Raw genomic sequence first — 17,784 nt, forward strand, 5'->3', positions numbered from 1 at the left:
AGTATATATGTTGAATCCCTCCAGCGGCAGTTCAACGGGGGCGGCATGTTCAGTTCCATGAACAAAGAAGTGAAAAGTGGCAACTCCGCGAAATATTTGTGACGTTTCTCGACCGTCTGAAGTGCGCGCGTCGTGTAAGACAAGAAGAAAGAAGGGAACAACCGAACAACTAAGACTTTTCGATGAGGTAGCATCAGACGTAATTTTGTAATAATTTTTGTAATTATTGTTTTAATAAAAATACAATCCGCTAAATCAATTATTTGTACTACAAAAGAGATGAGAGAAAATAATAAGGTATTTGTATACCCATTCATTAATGTTATCATTTGAAGACAATTTCCGGAAAAAACTTAAAAATTGTTCTTCCAAGATATTCAAAGAAACTGCTCCCACTGGTTCACAACTTGGACGTTTATACGGAGTCCCAAAAGTGCACAAAACTGGTGGCTCTCTAAGACCGATTCTCAGCTCCATTAATACTCCAAACTATCTGTTAGCTAAATATCTTGTCCCACACCTTCAAATACTGACTGAAAACGAATTCACAGTAAAAGATACATTTTCATTTGCGAAGGAAATAACCAACCAAGACAGACACAAAGATGGAATTATGGTCAGTTTCGACGTTGAAAGTCTGTTTACAAACGTTCCCTTAGATGAAGCCATCAACATAATAATAAATTCACTTTTTCCAAGTTCCAATTCAAGCTTTTTAGGAATGAAGCAGTCAAAATTTAAAGATCTACTGACATTAGCTGCCAAAGAATGTCTATTCAGTTTTGACGGAAAAGTGTATAGACAAATAGATGGCGTTGCAATGGGCTCTCCTTTAGGACCAGTTTTCGCGAACACTTTTCTGTCACCATGAGAAAACATCTTTATAGACGATACGTGGATGATATTTTTCTCATCTTCAAACATACCGATCACATTCAACATTTTTTAGATTATCTCAACCAGAAACACCACAATATGAAATTTACTAGTGAAATTGAAGTCAATGGAAATCTGCCCTTCTTAGGAATTAACATCTTCAGATCACCTTCAGGTTTTTCCACTTCAATATACAGAAAACCAACCTTCACCGGCCTGTATATAAACGCAGATAGCTTCATTCCCAACAAATACAAAACAAGTTTAATCAATATACTTGTTCACCGCGCTTTCACTATCTGTTCAACCTGGCAATTCCTACATGAGGGTTAGAAAACATAAAGGTGATCTTAAGTAAAAATGGTTTTTCGTTGAACTTCTTAGAAAGATACATCAGACGTTTTTTCAATAACAAATTCCAACCAAACAGCAAAGTAGAAGAAATCAAAAAAAAAGATCTATATCAAACTTCCTTATACTGGTTACCACAGCTTACAAATCCGACGCAACATCCGTAGAACAATTAAAAAAGCATTTCCCTCTATAGAATTAAGATTTGCTTTCACGACTTTGGAAAGGATAGGATCTCGTTTCCACGTGAAAGACATGATTCCTAGTGATCTCGCATTTAACATTATATACCAATTCAAATGTAATAGCTGTGCAGCTACGTACGTCGGGAAGACTCGACGTCACTTTAATGTCAGATGTTGCGAACACTTAGGTGTCACTCCTCACTTAGGAAGACGATCAAGAACAGTTCCAAATTCAGCGGTATTCCAACATATGACTGATTCTGACCACCCTATTAGTCGTAAGGACTTCTCAATCATTGGTCATGCAAGTTCTCCAACGGAACTCAGCATCAAGGAGGCATTATCCATATTTCTTTTGAAGCCACCCTTAAACACGCAACAAGACATGGCGTGTTTGAAATTATTGACTTAACCCAATGATTGTCAATGTCATTTTTTACGTTTTCATTAATTATTGTTTGTTCCTTTAAAATTATTTTAAAGCATCCGCTCAAGAAACTTATCATTCTGACGATAATTAAAGTAATAATTGAAACATCACCATGAATTTTAATTAAGTTATGGGTTTTATCTTTAAGTTTATTATTTTTATCAAGTTTAATAGTGTGTCCTTATCTACATACATTACCCAAACCTATGGACGCGAACTATTAGAAAAATCTAGGAAGATTGAAAAGGCTATTTTCAAACATCGACGAAGTGAACTCGACATTAAATTCCTCGTCACTTGCTTGGATAAAAATGTGGTACCGACATTTTTAAATTTTAAAGTGGCAAATAAATTTCTTCAGAACTCTGGAACCAGAAGATCAGCTCAACGTGACCTGATAAGACAAGAAATCGACCGACACCATCGACGTTCCAAACATTTCCAAAAAGAAGCCCAAGAACAAAACGTCATATTTAAAAGTTCAATATCTTTTCTTGATTATCTTTGGATTTCATCCTATTGGAACAGTTCCATAAAGAAACGGCTCACAAAAACATCTTTAATACACAGTAAAAAACTAAGAAAATTATTAGGATCATTCACTTTATCCGCTGAAGAAGTAATTTTTAACTTTTCCACATATGTACTTAATGAAACTGAGAAACGTGTTTTATCCAAAGGCTTAAATTATGCTTTAGCTCCCCAAAGAATGAACAAAATGAACTTCGCAGTACCGATGGAGTATACAGCACGCCACCTCCACAATTATGCCAATCAACACCCAAATACCTGTTTACAACCTAACTGTGGAATAACGCTAGATGGCATAACAGCCCGCCTTAAAGATATAGCACTGAATTCTTTAAACTATTTTAAGCCCCCACAGTCAAACCTCACTAAAGAAGAATTTATTGCCTTACGTAATTTACAAAAAAATAAAAACATTATTATTATCCGGCCTGATAAAGGCAACGGAATAGTCATTTTAGATCGCTTAAATTACGTAGAAAAATTAAACAACATTCTATCGGATAACACAAAATTTATTAACATACCATTTAATAACCTACTTAAATTAATGTTATTTGAAGACAATTTCCGGAAAAAACTTAAAAATTGTTCTTCCAAGATATTCAAAGAAACTGCTCCCACTGGTTCACAACTTGGACGTTTATACGGAGTCCCAAAAGTGCACAAAACTGGTGGCTCTCTAAGACCGATTCTCAGCTCCATTAATACTCCAAACTATCTGTTAGCTAAATATCTTGTCCCACACCTTCAAATACTGACTGAAAACGAATTCACAGTAAAAGATACATTTTCATTTGCGAAGGAAATAACCAACCAAGACAGACACAAAGATGGAATTATGGTCAGTTTCGACGTTGAAAGTCTGTTTACAAACGTTCCCTTAGATGAAGCCATCAACATAATAATAAATTCACTTTTTCCAAGTTCCAATTCAAGCTTTTTAGGAATGAAGCAGTCAAAATTTAAAGATCTACTGACATTAGCTGCCAAAGAATGTCTATTCAGTTTTGACGGAAAAGTGTATAGACAAATAGATGGCGTTGCAATGGGCTCTCCTTTAGGACCAGTTTTCGCGAACACTTTTCTATGTCACCATGAGAAAACATGGTTAGCTGACTGTCCAATTGATTTTAAGCCACTTCTTTATAGACGATACGTGGATGATATTTTTCTCATCTTCAAACATACCGATAACATTCCAACATTTTTTAGATTATCTCAACCAGAAACACCACAATATGAAATTTACTAGTGAAATTGAAGTCAATGGAAATCTGCCCTTCTTAGGAATTAACATCTTCAGATCACCTTCAGGTTTTTCCACTTCAATATACAGAAAACCAACCTTCACCGGCCTGTATATAAACGCAGATAGCTTCATTTCCAACAAATACAAAACAAGTTTAATCAATATACTTGTTCACCGCGCTTTCACTATCTGTTCAACCTGGCAATTCCTACATGAAGAGTTAGAAAACATAAAGGTGATCTTAAGTAAAAATGGTTTTTCGTTGAACTTCTTAGAAAGATACATCAGACATTTTTTCAATAACAAATTCCAACCAAACAGCAAAGTAGAAGAAATCAAAGAAAAGATCTATATCAAACTTCCATATACTGGTTACCACAGCTTACAAATCCGACGCAACATCCGTAGAACAATTAAAAAAGCATTTCCCTCTATAGAATTAAGATTTGCTTTCACGACTTTGGAAAGGATAGGATCTCGTTTCCATGTGAAAGACATGATTCCTAGTGATCTCGCATCTAACATTATATACCAATTCAAATGTAGTAGCTGTGCAGCTACGTACGTCGGGAAGACTCGACGTCACTTTAATGTCAGATGTTGCGAACACTTAGGTGTCACTCCTCACTTAGGAAGACGATCAAGAACTGTTCCAAATTCAGCGGTATTCCAACATATGACTGATTCTGACCACCCTATTAGTCGTAAGGACTTCTCAATCATTGGTCATGCAAGTTCTCCAACGGAACTCAGCATCAAGGAGGCATTATCCATATTTCTTTTGAAGCCACCCTTAAACACGCAACAAGACATGGCGTGTTTGAAATTATTGACTTAACCCAATGATTGTCAATGTCATTTTTTACGTTTTCATTAATTATTGTTTGTTCCTTTAAAATTATTTTAAAGCATCCGCTCAAGAAACTTATCATTCTGACGATGATTAAAGTAATAATTGAAACGTCACCATGAATTTTAATTTAGTTATGGGTTTTATCTTTAAGTTTATTATTTTTATAAAATTAAATTAAATTTTATAAATTAAATTTACCTTTATATAATAATTGCATATCATATCAATATTGTGAAGGAATATATAATTTTTCTTCTTAAATGACAATAGGTATGAAATATACGTCAATTTGACAATTTCAATTGACAATATGAATTATTTAAGAAAGTTACAATATTTCTCCGCTATTCGCGCACGATCGTTTCGCGTATCCCTTTCGAGTACTTGCACACCGCGAATACAAATAGTCGAAAAAGAAAAAAAAGTTGTAAAGTTATTTTAATAATGTCCTGTTACCATGGAAAGCTTAGATAAGGTTTGAACATGTGAAGAACTGCGTTGTATAAATGTAGTATTACTCAATTAATTTATAAAGACCTAATTTATTTCTTTATTTGCGCAAATTAAAATATGGGATGTTGTTACAAGAAATGTGTTACTGAAAAGCGAAGAAATAGCTCAATTGAAGTAAGTACTTTTTTACATAAATCAAATTAATTACTTTTGTATTTATCAAATTAATTTTAAATTTATAGTGAAAATATGATCTATAAAATCTATCGGTAAACTTCATCAAGCCCAGAATAGAGAGAAATTTGCCATATTGACCGCCAACCTCAATAGAGAAGTCACGTAGGAAAAGGAGCCGAAAATATCATTTTATTATTTTTCTTCGAGAAAAAAAAAAAAAAGCGTTAAAACTCTCCGTAAAAAGCGAAGCCTTTAATTATAAAATCTTAAAATCATCTTTATTAAAATATGAAGTCAACATTTAATAATTCACTCAAGAAAATGGGCGGAATGCATAAAACGTAGTAGATGGCTATTGCTTCAGCAAATAGTCACTACTTTGTAGCATTTTCTTTTACATAAAAGTAGGTGCATTTGTTGAGAAGAACTTACTACACAACAGAAGTACCTACTACTGACCAGAAGTATCTACTACAAAGCGTAGCGCCAGCCGTGTCTGCATTACACCAATCGTGATGGAATTAGTTTCCCATGTGCTTGTGATTTGTGAATTCACATTTTTACGTACCAAATTATTAGAATTGTACATGAGTAACAATGAGTGACTCAGATCCGAAGCCACAAAAGAGTTACGCGAGGATAAAAATTAACAATTGTTATTTGTTAATCTTCTTCACAATTATTATATTTTATTTGATAAAAGAATGACCCTAAAAATTAAGAATCTTCTTCTTATTTTGTAAATTTTTCTATGACACACATTATAAATGCTGCCATATTGTAACAAAAAAAATACCTACGCCGAAGACGTCCACCCACCAACTTCACTTAAACTGAAGCAAAATACCTACTACTAAACAAGCACATACCTACTTCAAAAGCGTAGGCTTTTGAAGTAGGTATGTGATTCTTCTATGTAGGCTGATAAATAGTAGCAAATACTACGGAGAAACGCAAATGCCATTTGTAGTGAAATCTTCAAAAACGTAGTACGTACTTGAAGCATTAGCATTTACTACATTTTATGCCACCATGGGCACTTTACTTTATAGCTAAACTCTAACTTCGGACCTACCTTACGGTTATCGGAACAAACTCTTATAAAATAATGCTTTTATTTGAACTTTAATGACTTGAAATACTTGGATTTTCCATAAATAATATATAAACAATAAATAACTTTTTATTAATTGTACGCCTTAAATCAATTATTATTTTTCAAATACACTATCAATACTATTTAATAAACAACTCTTTGATTTATTTTATTATCATCGTAAAAGCGTTAAACAGCAGTAGCAGAATGAACTGCTATATCAAAATAGCGGGTGGAACAAATTTCACACTTGTAAGGCTTTTCTGCAGTGTGTACCATTAAATGCTTTTTTAAATTGTCATCTCAACTAAATTGCTTTGAACAAATATCACACTTGTAAGACTTCTCTCCAGTGTGTACCCTTGAATGCTTTTTTAAATTTCCTGCTACACTAAATTGCTTAAAACAAATTTCACACTTGTAAGGCCTTTCTCCAGTGTGTACCCTTAAATGCCTTTTTAAATCTTCATCTCGACTACATTGCTTAAAACAAATTTCGCACTTGTAAGGCTTTCCCCAGTGTGTACTATTAAATGCCTTTTTAAATTTCTGTCGTCACTAAACTGCTTAAAACAAATTTCACACTTGTAAAGCTTTTCTCCGGTGTGTACCTTTAAATGCTTTTTCAAATTTCCCACTTGACTAAATTGCTTGGAACAAATGTCGCATTTGTAAGGCTTTTCTCCAGTGTGTACCCTTAAATGCGTTTTAAAATGTTGAACTTGACCAAATTGTTTAAAACAAATTTCGCACTTGTAAGGCTTTTCTCCAGTGTGTACTATTAAATGCCTTTTTAAATTTCTGTCGACACTAAACTGCTTAAAACAAATTTCACACTTGTAAAGCTTTTCTCCGGTATGTACCTTTATATGCTTTTTCAAATTTCCCTCTTCACTAAATTGCTTGGAACAAATTTCGCACTTGTAAGGCTTTTCTCCAGTGTGTACCCTTAAATGCGTTTTAAAATTTTGAACTCGACCAAATTGTTTAAAACAAATTTCGCACTTGTAAGGCTTTTCTCCAGTGTGTACTATTAAATGCTTTTTTAAATTGTCACCTCGACTAAATTGCTTTGAACAAATATCACACTTGTAAGGCTTCTCTCCAGAGTGTAACTTTAAATGCGTTTTCAAACTTCCAATTTGACTAAATTGCTTAGAACAAATTTCACACTTGTAAGGCTTTTCTCCAGTGTGTACCCTTAAATGCCTTTTTAAATCTCCTGCATGACTACATTGCTTAGAACAAATCTGACACTTGTAAGACTTTTTTCCAGTGTGTGTTGCCGACGATCTTTCGGATTTCGTTTTAATCTCGTTCTCACGTAACCCTAAAATAAAAAGCAAACTGTAAAACTGTTAAGGTAAGGGCTGTGGTAGATAGGGTAAATTTTCAATGGTAAGTAGCTATTTTAGGGGAGAATAGAAGAACACATCTTTGTTTTACATACACTCAGTATATTCTGGTCCCCAGTGGCGTCGGGCCGGGGGGGCACGGGGGGGCACGTGCCCCCCCAACATTATGCAAAAAAAGAAAAAAATAATATAAACTATCTTTAAATTACGTATATGTATACACTAAAAGTTACGAATGAATAACTAATATAGATCCCCCGTTAGTCTATTTTTCTGTATGCATCTAATTTGATTCTGTGTGTGTAAAGTATGCGCGTGTTACAACTAAATTTACAAGTGCCGGTGAGCCGACTCTGGCCGGTTGCGCCCGAGCTGGAGCAGCCGATCGAATGCACCCGAGCCCAGCCGACGCCTGGCGGAGGGATATCATACCAGCTCAGTGCGCGTGTGTTGTGTTGTGTAGGTGGTCGCCACGTTTTATTCGTTCAATAAGCTTATTGTTACTAGCTGAGCTGCTATTGTTTGTGTAATTTTTGCGGATGTTCGTTTGTTATCATGTCTAAGAAACAGTCCTCTGTACTAACATTCTTTAAAAAACTTGGAAATTCAAGTGAAAGTGTAAATGAAGATAGACATTTAGCGGGAAGTAGCACTGGAGGTAGCGTTGGTGATGAATCGCCATCTTGTTTACGCCCAGATCGTGATGCTACATTCCAGGGCGAAAGTAGAGATCCTTCATTGGGAGTACAAAGTGCAGATATTGCAAAAGGAGCATTTCAGCCTGTTGATTGTTTTAAGGTAAGCAAGATTCAATCCAAATCGAGGCAGTTCAAAGAATCCTGGTACAGTGAATTTAATTGGGTCGAATATAGCCCCATTACAGACGCTGCATTTTGTTACCCATGCCGACTATTTTGTCAACATAAGTCTGGTCGCGGGGAGGAGTCATTCACTAAACTGGGCATGAACAATTGGAAGAAAGCTTTGGAAAAATTCAGGAAACATGAGAAGAGTGAAATGCATCAAAAATCTAAACAGTTTCTCAATGAGTATAGAAAAGCAGGAAGCACGGTAGCAGATTCGTTGTCCTCGGCACATACTAAAATGGTTGAGATGAATAGGAGGTATTTAAAATTCATAATTGAAAACATCCTATTCCTTGGAAAACAGAATCTTGCCTTAAGAGGACATGATGAGAGTACTGCTTCATTTAACAGGGGGAACTTTATAGAACTGCTAGAACTGAGATCTACTGAAATGGAGGAAGGAATCCAAACATTAATGAAATCCCCAGTCCATTCATACAAAAGTGCCCAGGTACAAAATGAGATAATAGATTGCATAAAAAGTGAAATGCTTCAACAAATTGTCCAAGAGGTGAGTGAGGCTTTGGCCTACTCAATTATTTGTGATGAAACTACGGATATTTCAACCCGTGAACAGCTTAGCATTTGCATTCGATACATTACTAAAATAGATGGACACATTAAAATCAATGAAAGGTTTTTGGGCTTCGTTGATGTGTCAGACACTACTGGTGAAAATTTACATCACACTATTAAACAGTATCTGCAGCAGTTGGGTATAAGCTTAAATAAAATGCACGGCCAGGCATATGATGGAGCTAGTAACATGAGCGGCTAATTCAAAGGTGTTGCCTCAAGGTTCCAAGAAGAAGAGCCTAAAGCTTTGTACACACACTGCCATGCCCACTTGCTTGATCTGGCTGTTCAGAGATTTTGTGAAGAAATAAGACAGCTTCGGAATTGCTTATCCATAGTAAATAACCTGTATAACTTAATTAATGCATCAGCTAACAGGTTTTCAATATTTGAATCAATATGTAAGCAAAGCGGAGAAACAAAAATGAAAAGACTGGTGAGCTTGTCTCGAACTAGATGGACAGTTCGACACAAAGCAATCCATGTAATTCTAGAGCAGCTCCCTGAAGTGTACGAAACTTTGGAAGTTATTGCAAACGATGTATCAAATCGTAAAATTGCAGCCGAAGCTGATGGTCTAGCCAAACAAATCAGCACATTTGAATTTGTATTCAGTTTAAAACTATTGCACAGCGTTTTGAGTCAGACTGATATACTCTCCAAAGAACTGCAGAGTGAATCTCTTGACATTTCTAAGGTTTTTGCAAAAGTTGAATCAGTCATTGACTGTTTAAAACTGGACAGAAATGATGATGGCTTTATTCAGATGTGGAATGAGTCAGAAGAACAGTGTAACAAATATGGTATGAAACGTTTGTCAGTTGAAAGGCCTTCACTACCACGCAAACGGAAGATTCCGAAAAAACTTGAAGCTAGTAGTAGCTCTTCAGATGCTGCATTTCATCAATCACCTGAACAGATGTTCAAGACTGACATTTACTTTGCTGCTTTAGACACAGTAATTGTAAACTTGCAATCTCGTTTTTCCAAGAACGATTATGATAAAATCAACTGCATTGCCCAGTTACTATTTAATTGGACCGAAATTGACAACAACGCTGTTATGGCAATCCAAAAGTTTTATAACTTGTCTTTAAGTTTCTCTGCACATCTTAAGTTTTTTCACTGTTATGCAAAGAACAATTTTGTCAAAACAGACAAAGCAACCACAAGAGTAACGTTCCAAGAGTTGGCTGATTTTTTTATTGAGAATGATCTTCAAGCCAGTGCACCAGATGTTTGGCAGCTACTAGAAATATCACTTTCGTGGCCTATCAGAACAGCAAGCGCAGAAAGATCGTTTTCTACACTACGAAGGCTAAAGACATTTCTTCGAAGCACCATGACAGAAGACCGCTTAAGTGGGCTTGCCCTGATGTCTATTGAGCAAGAATTGACGTCTGAATACATGAAAGATAAAAAACGAGATCTGTTAGTTGACAGATTTTCAAATCTAGCCGATAGGAGGCTAATGCTTCATTAGAACTAACGAAAATTGGTTCGTTGAAAACCATTACTGTAGTTCTGTTCACCTTAAAACTTTGTCTTGTACACAAATTTGTTTTTGTGTTATAAATGTCCATGCAGTTATGTCTAGAATAGAATAAACTTGTATATTTTGAAATTGAGTCTTTTTACAATCCATCAATATAGTAAAAATTGATTAAAACCAATGTTTAACAAAAATACACATATACTTTACTTTAGTTCTTAAGTGGTAGTTTTCAAAAAAGTTTCCACGGGACCACCACTCCCCCCCCCCCCGTAGACCCCGTGCTCCCCCAAATTATTAGGTCACGCTACGCCTATGCTGGTCCCTAATTCTGTTCTTTTCTAAAATGGCCAGGCTACACACTACGTCTTGCCTGAGAGCATGCCTGCAGAGACTCGTTTGTGCATGTAAGAGCGTGTGTATGGACGGCAAGACGGTATCGCGTGCAAGCCTCATTTATTCGGTCAATTCAAGTCGTTTGTTTAGATATTTATCGTAACTTCAATCTATTTCATTCATTTGTATATTTAATTTTGCTTATTCATTATTGTATTTTCTCTTCGTCAGGCTTTTGCCTATTTATTTATATTAGTCATATTTTTCGGGTTTAACTTAATTGTACGTAGCAAGCGTACTATAACCATTTGGTAGTCTCATGTGAGTTGTACCCTATATGTAAGTAAGAGGTATTAAATTTGGTAACAGGTAACATTATTGTTATCTTAAATAGATATAACTTTTGTATAACTTTGTCATTTTAGAGTCACGTTACTTAGATTCAATTTGATCTAACTCAGAGATTGTTAAAAATTGGGTAGTTAAATTTAATAAATGTTTATTTATTTTGTACATCATTTATTCTTATTCCCTTTATATTTACATTTACTTATATATTTAATATTTGACAGCAGTGTAAGATACCTGGGAGAGTGATCGAAGATCATTTTCTTGGCGCCCATCATTTGTTAGTTTTATTTAATTGGTTCTTCTTTAGCACTTATTCGTCTTTATACATTTTCAGTACATTATTCTTATTGTCATTTTCATGATTATTTTTCAGTACGTAACAAATGATAGGAAAAAGTCCGTGATAATACACATTTATGACATTTATTCTAACATGACATTTTAGTTAAATCTGACAGTTGTCACATTTTATTTTCAATTTGGAATAAAAACAAATCAAATGTGTTTCTTGCATTTATAAAATGGTATTTTCTTTGATTTGTATAGTCTTATAAATTATACAGATATTTGTAATATTATTATCTAATTAAAAAAAATTATTTTTTTATTATGGCGCCATCTATCGACAACTAGAATAACTAGAATGTGTTATAAAAATGTCACCGACGAAATGTAATCACCGACGTGCCTTTTTTTCTGTCACATACAGTTTAATGCGTTAGAAAGAAATCGAAAAACTGTGACGCACTGAAAGATGATCATGAGAAATACTGTACCTTAATATTTACTACTGTTCTTCGACAGTCATGCAAACGAGCCGTATCCATCTTTGAGTGTCAAGTTGTTCTCTTGCATCTCTTGCTAGCCAACTCTATTCAGTTTGCCTCTGTCTCTTCGTACTTCTACGTCTATCCCTTTTAATTCCCCTTTCCTCAACTTCATCATCTAACCAGTTTCCCTACTCTAATACTACTGCAAAGTGGTATTTTCTATCCTCAATTTTTATTACTTCGGCTTCTCCAACGAGAAGCTATTTTCTTTCTATTATTTTATTTTTATTTTCATTTTTGTTCCCATTGGGTTACATATTAGTTTCATTAATTTTCCTTACCTCTGTTTTAAGCATCCTCTTTAATTTCCCTCCAACAGAAGTTTCTTCTCTATTTGTTTCATTGGTGGCCTATACTCTCGTCGACATGCTGAAGATTTTGCCTGTGCAGTTTTAGGTTCTACAGTTTTACTTGAACGTGTGGCCGGAAGTTCAGTCCGTTCTTCAGTTCCGCAAAAGTTTTCAAGGTGGATAGACCAAGACCAGACGAAATGAGCGACATAAGAAGTGTTTCAAAACAATTCTTAATTGAATTTCTAGACTTATACAAATCTTTGTCGGCATTATGGAAGGTGAAGAGTAGAGAATATTCCGACAGGAATAAGAAAAATGAAGTGATTGATGAATTGAAAAATGAATGATCTTCAATTAAGTTAACATGTGAATGTACGTTTCTCTGCAGGAGCCCCTTTTTACTCCACTTATACAGCGTCGTTGCTTGTTTGTTTGTTACTTTTTTATTAATAAACAATGCAATAACGCTTCCATTAAAACAACCTCTTCCGCGCTGCTCATCGTGTCGAGTTCTCGAAAGACTAAAGTTTGCGCAGTCCAGTTTTTACGTAGTCTTCAGGTAGTAGTCACTTTTCACGTAGTTTTACGTAGTACCATAGCCACCTTTACTTTACAAGCCATGAAGTTGAAACTTGGCAACATCTAAGCGTAGACCGGTTAATTCTGACAGTTCTCATTTATTTTTAAATGTTTTTAAATAATATTCACTGTATTTACAGAAAAACTCAAACATTTTACAATATTTCGTGCTCCAAATTATAAAGAATATTAAAAGGTATGTATTAAGATGATTTTAGTTCAATATAATATATTTTTATATAATATATTTTATAGTATAATATATTTTTATACAAACTTACGTGCATATAGAAATGCGTCCACTTAAAATTTTTGTCATTTTTGATGTCTTATATTTACTAAACCTGTTGGCCGATTCAAGTGATTTTTTTAATATGTTATAGCCTGATTCTTTAACAATACCGCTGTAATAATATTGTTGCTAAGCAGTCAATTTTTTATTGTATAACGGGCATTTATAAAATAGTGAAATTAAAACCCAACTATAGCCTCAGGTTTTCTTAACATTCTGTTTTTTATTCATTCGCTTATGTTGGATAATAAAAAAAAGTTAGCTACTTTAACAACTAGATAATATGTCTTTTATCAATACAGGGTGTTTCTAAATAAGTGCGACAAACTTTAAAGGGAAAGTAACAAAATGCAAAATTTTGACACCTGTCAAAATTTTCAATGTATTTTAAATGTAATCATTTTTTTCGAATCTTGAAAAATCTAATAAGTATTTTTGAAAAATTTAAACGCAGAATGAAAGATTACTTTATCACCGAGGGCCGAAATTCCCTTAGAATGAATATTCCACAGGGTGATGCGAACTTTGAGAAAAAAGACAGTTTAATTCGTACACCCGGTATATATACAATGAAAATTTACTTATTTAGCAACAATATTATTACAGGGGTATTGTTAAAGAATCAGGCTATAACATATTAAAAAATCAATTTAAATCGGCCAACAGGTTCGGGAAATACGAGACATCAAAAATTACCAAATTTTTGAGTGGGCTGATTTCTATGCACGCAAGTTTATATAAATTTCTTTAAGTTTGGTATTTTACATACGGCATACCTACTTATAATTTTTGTTTTTGTAGATGCCACGCCGTTGCTGTGTGCCAGAGTGCAAAAGCAATTACGATAGCAGTCTTAAAAAGAATGAACAACCAGAAAGCACATTTTTATTTCCAAAGGATCCAAAGCTGCGAGAACTTTGGTTACAGTGTATCCACAGGAAAAATTTTGTTATTGGAAAATCAGCGGTAGTATGTGCCAAACATTTTTATTCTGATGACATCGAGAGAGTTAGAGAATGGGTAGATAAGGAAGGCAACAAACATGTAGAGAAATTAACGAATCCTAAGTTAAAACCTTCTGCAGTTCCTCGTATTTTTCCACATCAGCCAAAATATCTAACAACTCCACAAACTGTTGAGAGAACAGATCCCGAAAATAGGCGTATGACTATTAATAAAAGACACGAGGAAGTGCTTAGCGAGATTGAACAGAGTGATATGATAGAGTGTTTTGATTCGCTTAAAAACAGTTTCCAAATTAAATTGTCTTTAAGTAACTGGAACTACCGAGAAGGATCTACAGGTTTACACTTTTTTACTTTAAACGTTGATACCCCTGAAAATGCAGATTTAGAAGTTAAAGTGCTAAACAGTGTAGTAGTATTAAAAGACTTAAGTGTTACAGTATATATAGGTAAAAATGAATTAAGTAAAAATGATTTAAGGTGGATTTTACCTAACGGTAAATTATCAAGATGGTCTCAACTTGACAATTTGTTAGCGCGGTATATGTTACCTCCCAAAGAAAATTCAATCGATACATTTATGTACAATATAAAAAAATCGTATGAACATATTCAAATTGCGATAAAAGTAATCGGTGAAAATGATACTTTTGAGGGTTCATTACTTTTGATCCAAGACCAATTAAAATTAATGCTTCAGAAGAAGCGTCAATATAATTTACATACTTTAATATTTTCACTTAATATTTACAATCAGTCCCCAGCTGCATATGAGTGTCTGGTAGACTACTTTTGTCTACCCACAAAAAGACATTTGCAACAGCTAACTAGTAGTTTAAATGTGTCTCCAGATAATAATATAAATAATAACCATTACCTAACACACATTTGTTCGACTTTGTCTGAGAGAGAAAAAGTAGTTGCTCTTTTTGTAGATGAAATTTATTTAAAACAAAACTCACATTATAAGTCAAAAACTATAACTGGTTATGCAGTTAATAACCCTACCGATGCATACAGTACAAACATTAATGATATCTTCTGTTTTCGGAAATTTTAAACAAGTAGTAAAATTAATTCCTGTACATAATATTAAAGGTTCAGATCTGGCCAGTATAGTATATGAAACTATTAAATTAGTTCAAAAGTTTGGTCTGAAAGTTTTATGTGTTGTAACCGATAATAATAAAGTCAATCAAAATATGTTCAGTCAGTTTACAGACGATATCTTCATTACAAATCCTACCTTCCCAAATGAAAAAATATTTTTATTCTATGATATGGTCCACATTTTTAAAAATATACGTAATAACTGGTTAAATCTAAAAGATATTTCTAAGACATTTGTATATCCAGATCTTGAAGACAATATTACACGCAGAGCTTCCTTTTTAGAAATTAGAAACTTTTTTAAATTGTAAATGAATTAAATTACTAAGCGAGCTTTTAAATTAAATTTTAAGACTGTATATCCTAATAATCTTGAACGCCAGAATGTAAAATTAGTTGAAAATTTGTTTCATGACTCAACAATTAGTGGAATAAAATGTATTTCAGAAGATACTTCCATTTTACTACAAATTATAAAATATTGGTGGAATATTGTAAACGTAAAAAATAAATTTAAAGGAATTCAGAAAAGAGATTACTACTGTAATCCAATTTATTCCACAGAGAGTGAAAACATTAAATTTCTTCAACACTTTTTAAAGCAATAATTATATAGGTTTGACTACAGATACATATAAAGCTTTAAGAAGAACAACACTAGCATTAATAGATATTGCTAAATATACGTTTTCAAATTTTGATATAGAATATATACTGTTAGGCAAATTTCAAACCGATAACTTAGAAAAAAGATTTGGGCAATACAGACATCTGTCAGGCTGTAATTACAATGTTTCATATACCCAAATTTTAGAGTCTGAAAAAAAAAATTCGCATTCATAATATTTTAAAAGGAAAGACTCAAGATTTGAAACAATTCAAAAATTTACTTTCTAATGATTTAGAGAATGAATGTTCTGAATTATTGGAGTGGAATGAAGAAATTCTTGGTGATTTTCATCAAATTTTTAAATCTAACTATTTAGAAGTGTATAAATTGGATGAACCAACCCAGTTATATATTTGTGGATATGTGGCTCATCAAATTCATAAAAGTAAAAACTATTGTGAACATTTCAAACAGCTTGTTTTCTGCAATAAAGGAGAGACAACTGGAGCAGATTACTACGATTATTTGCAGAAAGATGGTTTGTGCTTAGCAACAGACTCAGTAAAATTTATTTATTATCATCTTTGCTCAACATTCGAATTTATTATAAATAGTCCCAATCTTGAAAAATTATTTTTGCAGCACAATTGTCACCTGAAGCTGTTATCATGTTTGGTAATGAAAAGTTTACAACATGAAGGCTTTCATTTAAATTTTGAATTTAAGTGTGAATGTGGGGAAAATGCCTTCAAAGTTTATTCTGCTATTATAAAAATTATGTGTAATATTGTTTTAAATAATTATACAAAAAACAAAAATAGCAGGCATCAAAGTGATGAATTTTCAAAAAAGTATAAAAAGAAAAGTAATTCTAAGGGGAATAACAAAAAAAGAAAGTTATCGACTCTAAGCCCCAACACTTCACATCCAACCATGTGAGAAATTGTTGTTATAGTTATTTCTAGCAATATTTGTATATAATTTAAAATAAGATATTATTTATTTAAAATAAAGTATTTTACACATATTCTTGTTATTGGTTTTTTTTTTGTATAATAATAATAATATATTAAAACCCAAATATAGACTCTGGTTTTCTTAATAACATTCTGGTTTTTTTTATTAATTCGCTTATGTTGGATAATAAAAAAAGTTAGCTACTTTAACAACTAGATTTTTGTTCTTTATCAATTCAGGGTGTTTCTAAATAAGTGCGAAAAACTTTAAAGGGAAAGGAACAAAATACAAAATTTTGACGCCTGTCAAAATTTTCAGTGTATTTTAAATGCAATCATTTTTTTCGAATCCTGAGAAAACTAATAAGTATTTTTGAAAAATTTAAACGCTGAATGAAAGATTACTTTATTACCGAGGGCCGAAAGTCCCTTAGAATGAATGAAAAGTTGTTTTTGAATGGCATATTTGAAACTAAAAATCACACTAAATTTTCTTAATTTTTCGCCACTGTAACTTATTAAAATAAACATAGAAGTTTTCAGGGACTTTCAGCCCTCGGTCCTAACGTAATCTTTCATTCTGGGTTTAAATTTTTGAAAAATACTCATTAGTTTTCTTAGGATTCGAAAAAAATTAATCCCATGTCTATTCTTGTTATTGGTTTTTTTTGTATAATAAACGTTACTTACAAGGAAGTACTTTTAATTTTATTTTGTACAAACTTCTAATTAATAATATTTTCTTGTTCGACTCAAAAAATACTATAAATTTTACCAGAATTTCTACTTTAAAATTGTGTTTTCAAAAGCGGTAGTCCGAAAGTCGGACTACGCACGTCATCAATTGCGATGTTGCATTTTCCTCTTCATGGCTTGTTAAGTAAAGGTGGCTATGGTAGTACAATGTACATTGTACCGCCTTTTTGTTACGTCATACCTGCACAGTTTTGAACTGCACAGGCACGACGTAGT

General features: G+C 33.3%; 1 protein-coding gene across 2 annotated transcripts in view; it reads right to left on the reverse strand.

Annotated features, from left to right (window-relative positions):
- LOC126881926 (zinc finger protein 45-like) overlaps positions 1-17,784 on the reverse strand; it is a 64,026-nt gene that overhangs the window by 22,157 nt on the left and 24,085 nt on the right. Inside the window, exon 2 of one of the 2 annotated variants that reach the window (XM_050646664.1) lies at positions 6,271-7,531. The exons of the other annotated variant lie outside the window; for it this stretch is intronic. Coding sequence (XP_050502621.1) covers positions 6,660-7,531 — 872 coding nt within the window. The 3' untranslated portion in view covers positions 6,271-6,659. Of the gene's footprint in view, positions 1-6,270; positions 7,532-17,784 lie in introns of those variants that run through there. 2 annotated transcript variants of the gene reach the window in all.

This window comes from Diabrotica virgifera, chromosome 3 (genome assembly GCF_917563875.1).
Source record: "Diabrotica virgifera virgifera chromosome 3, PGI_DIABVI_V3a".
NCBI lineage: Eukaryota > Metazoa > Arthropoda > Insecta > Coleoptera > Chrysomelidae > Diabrotica > Diabrotica virgifera.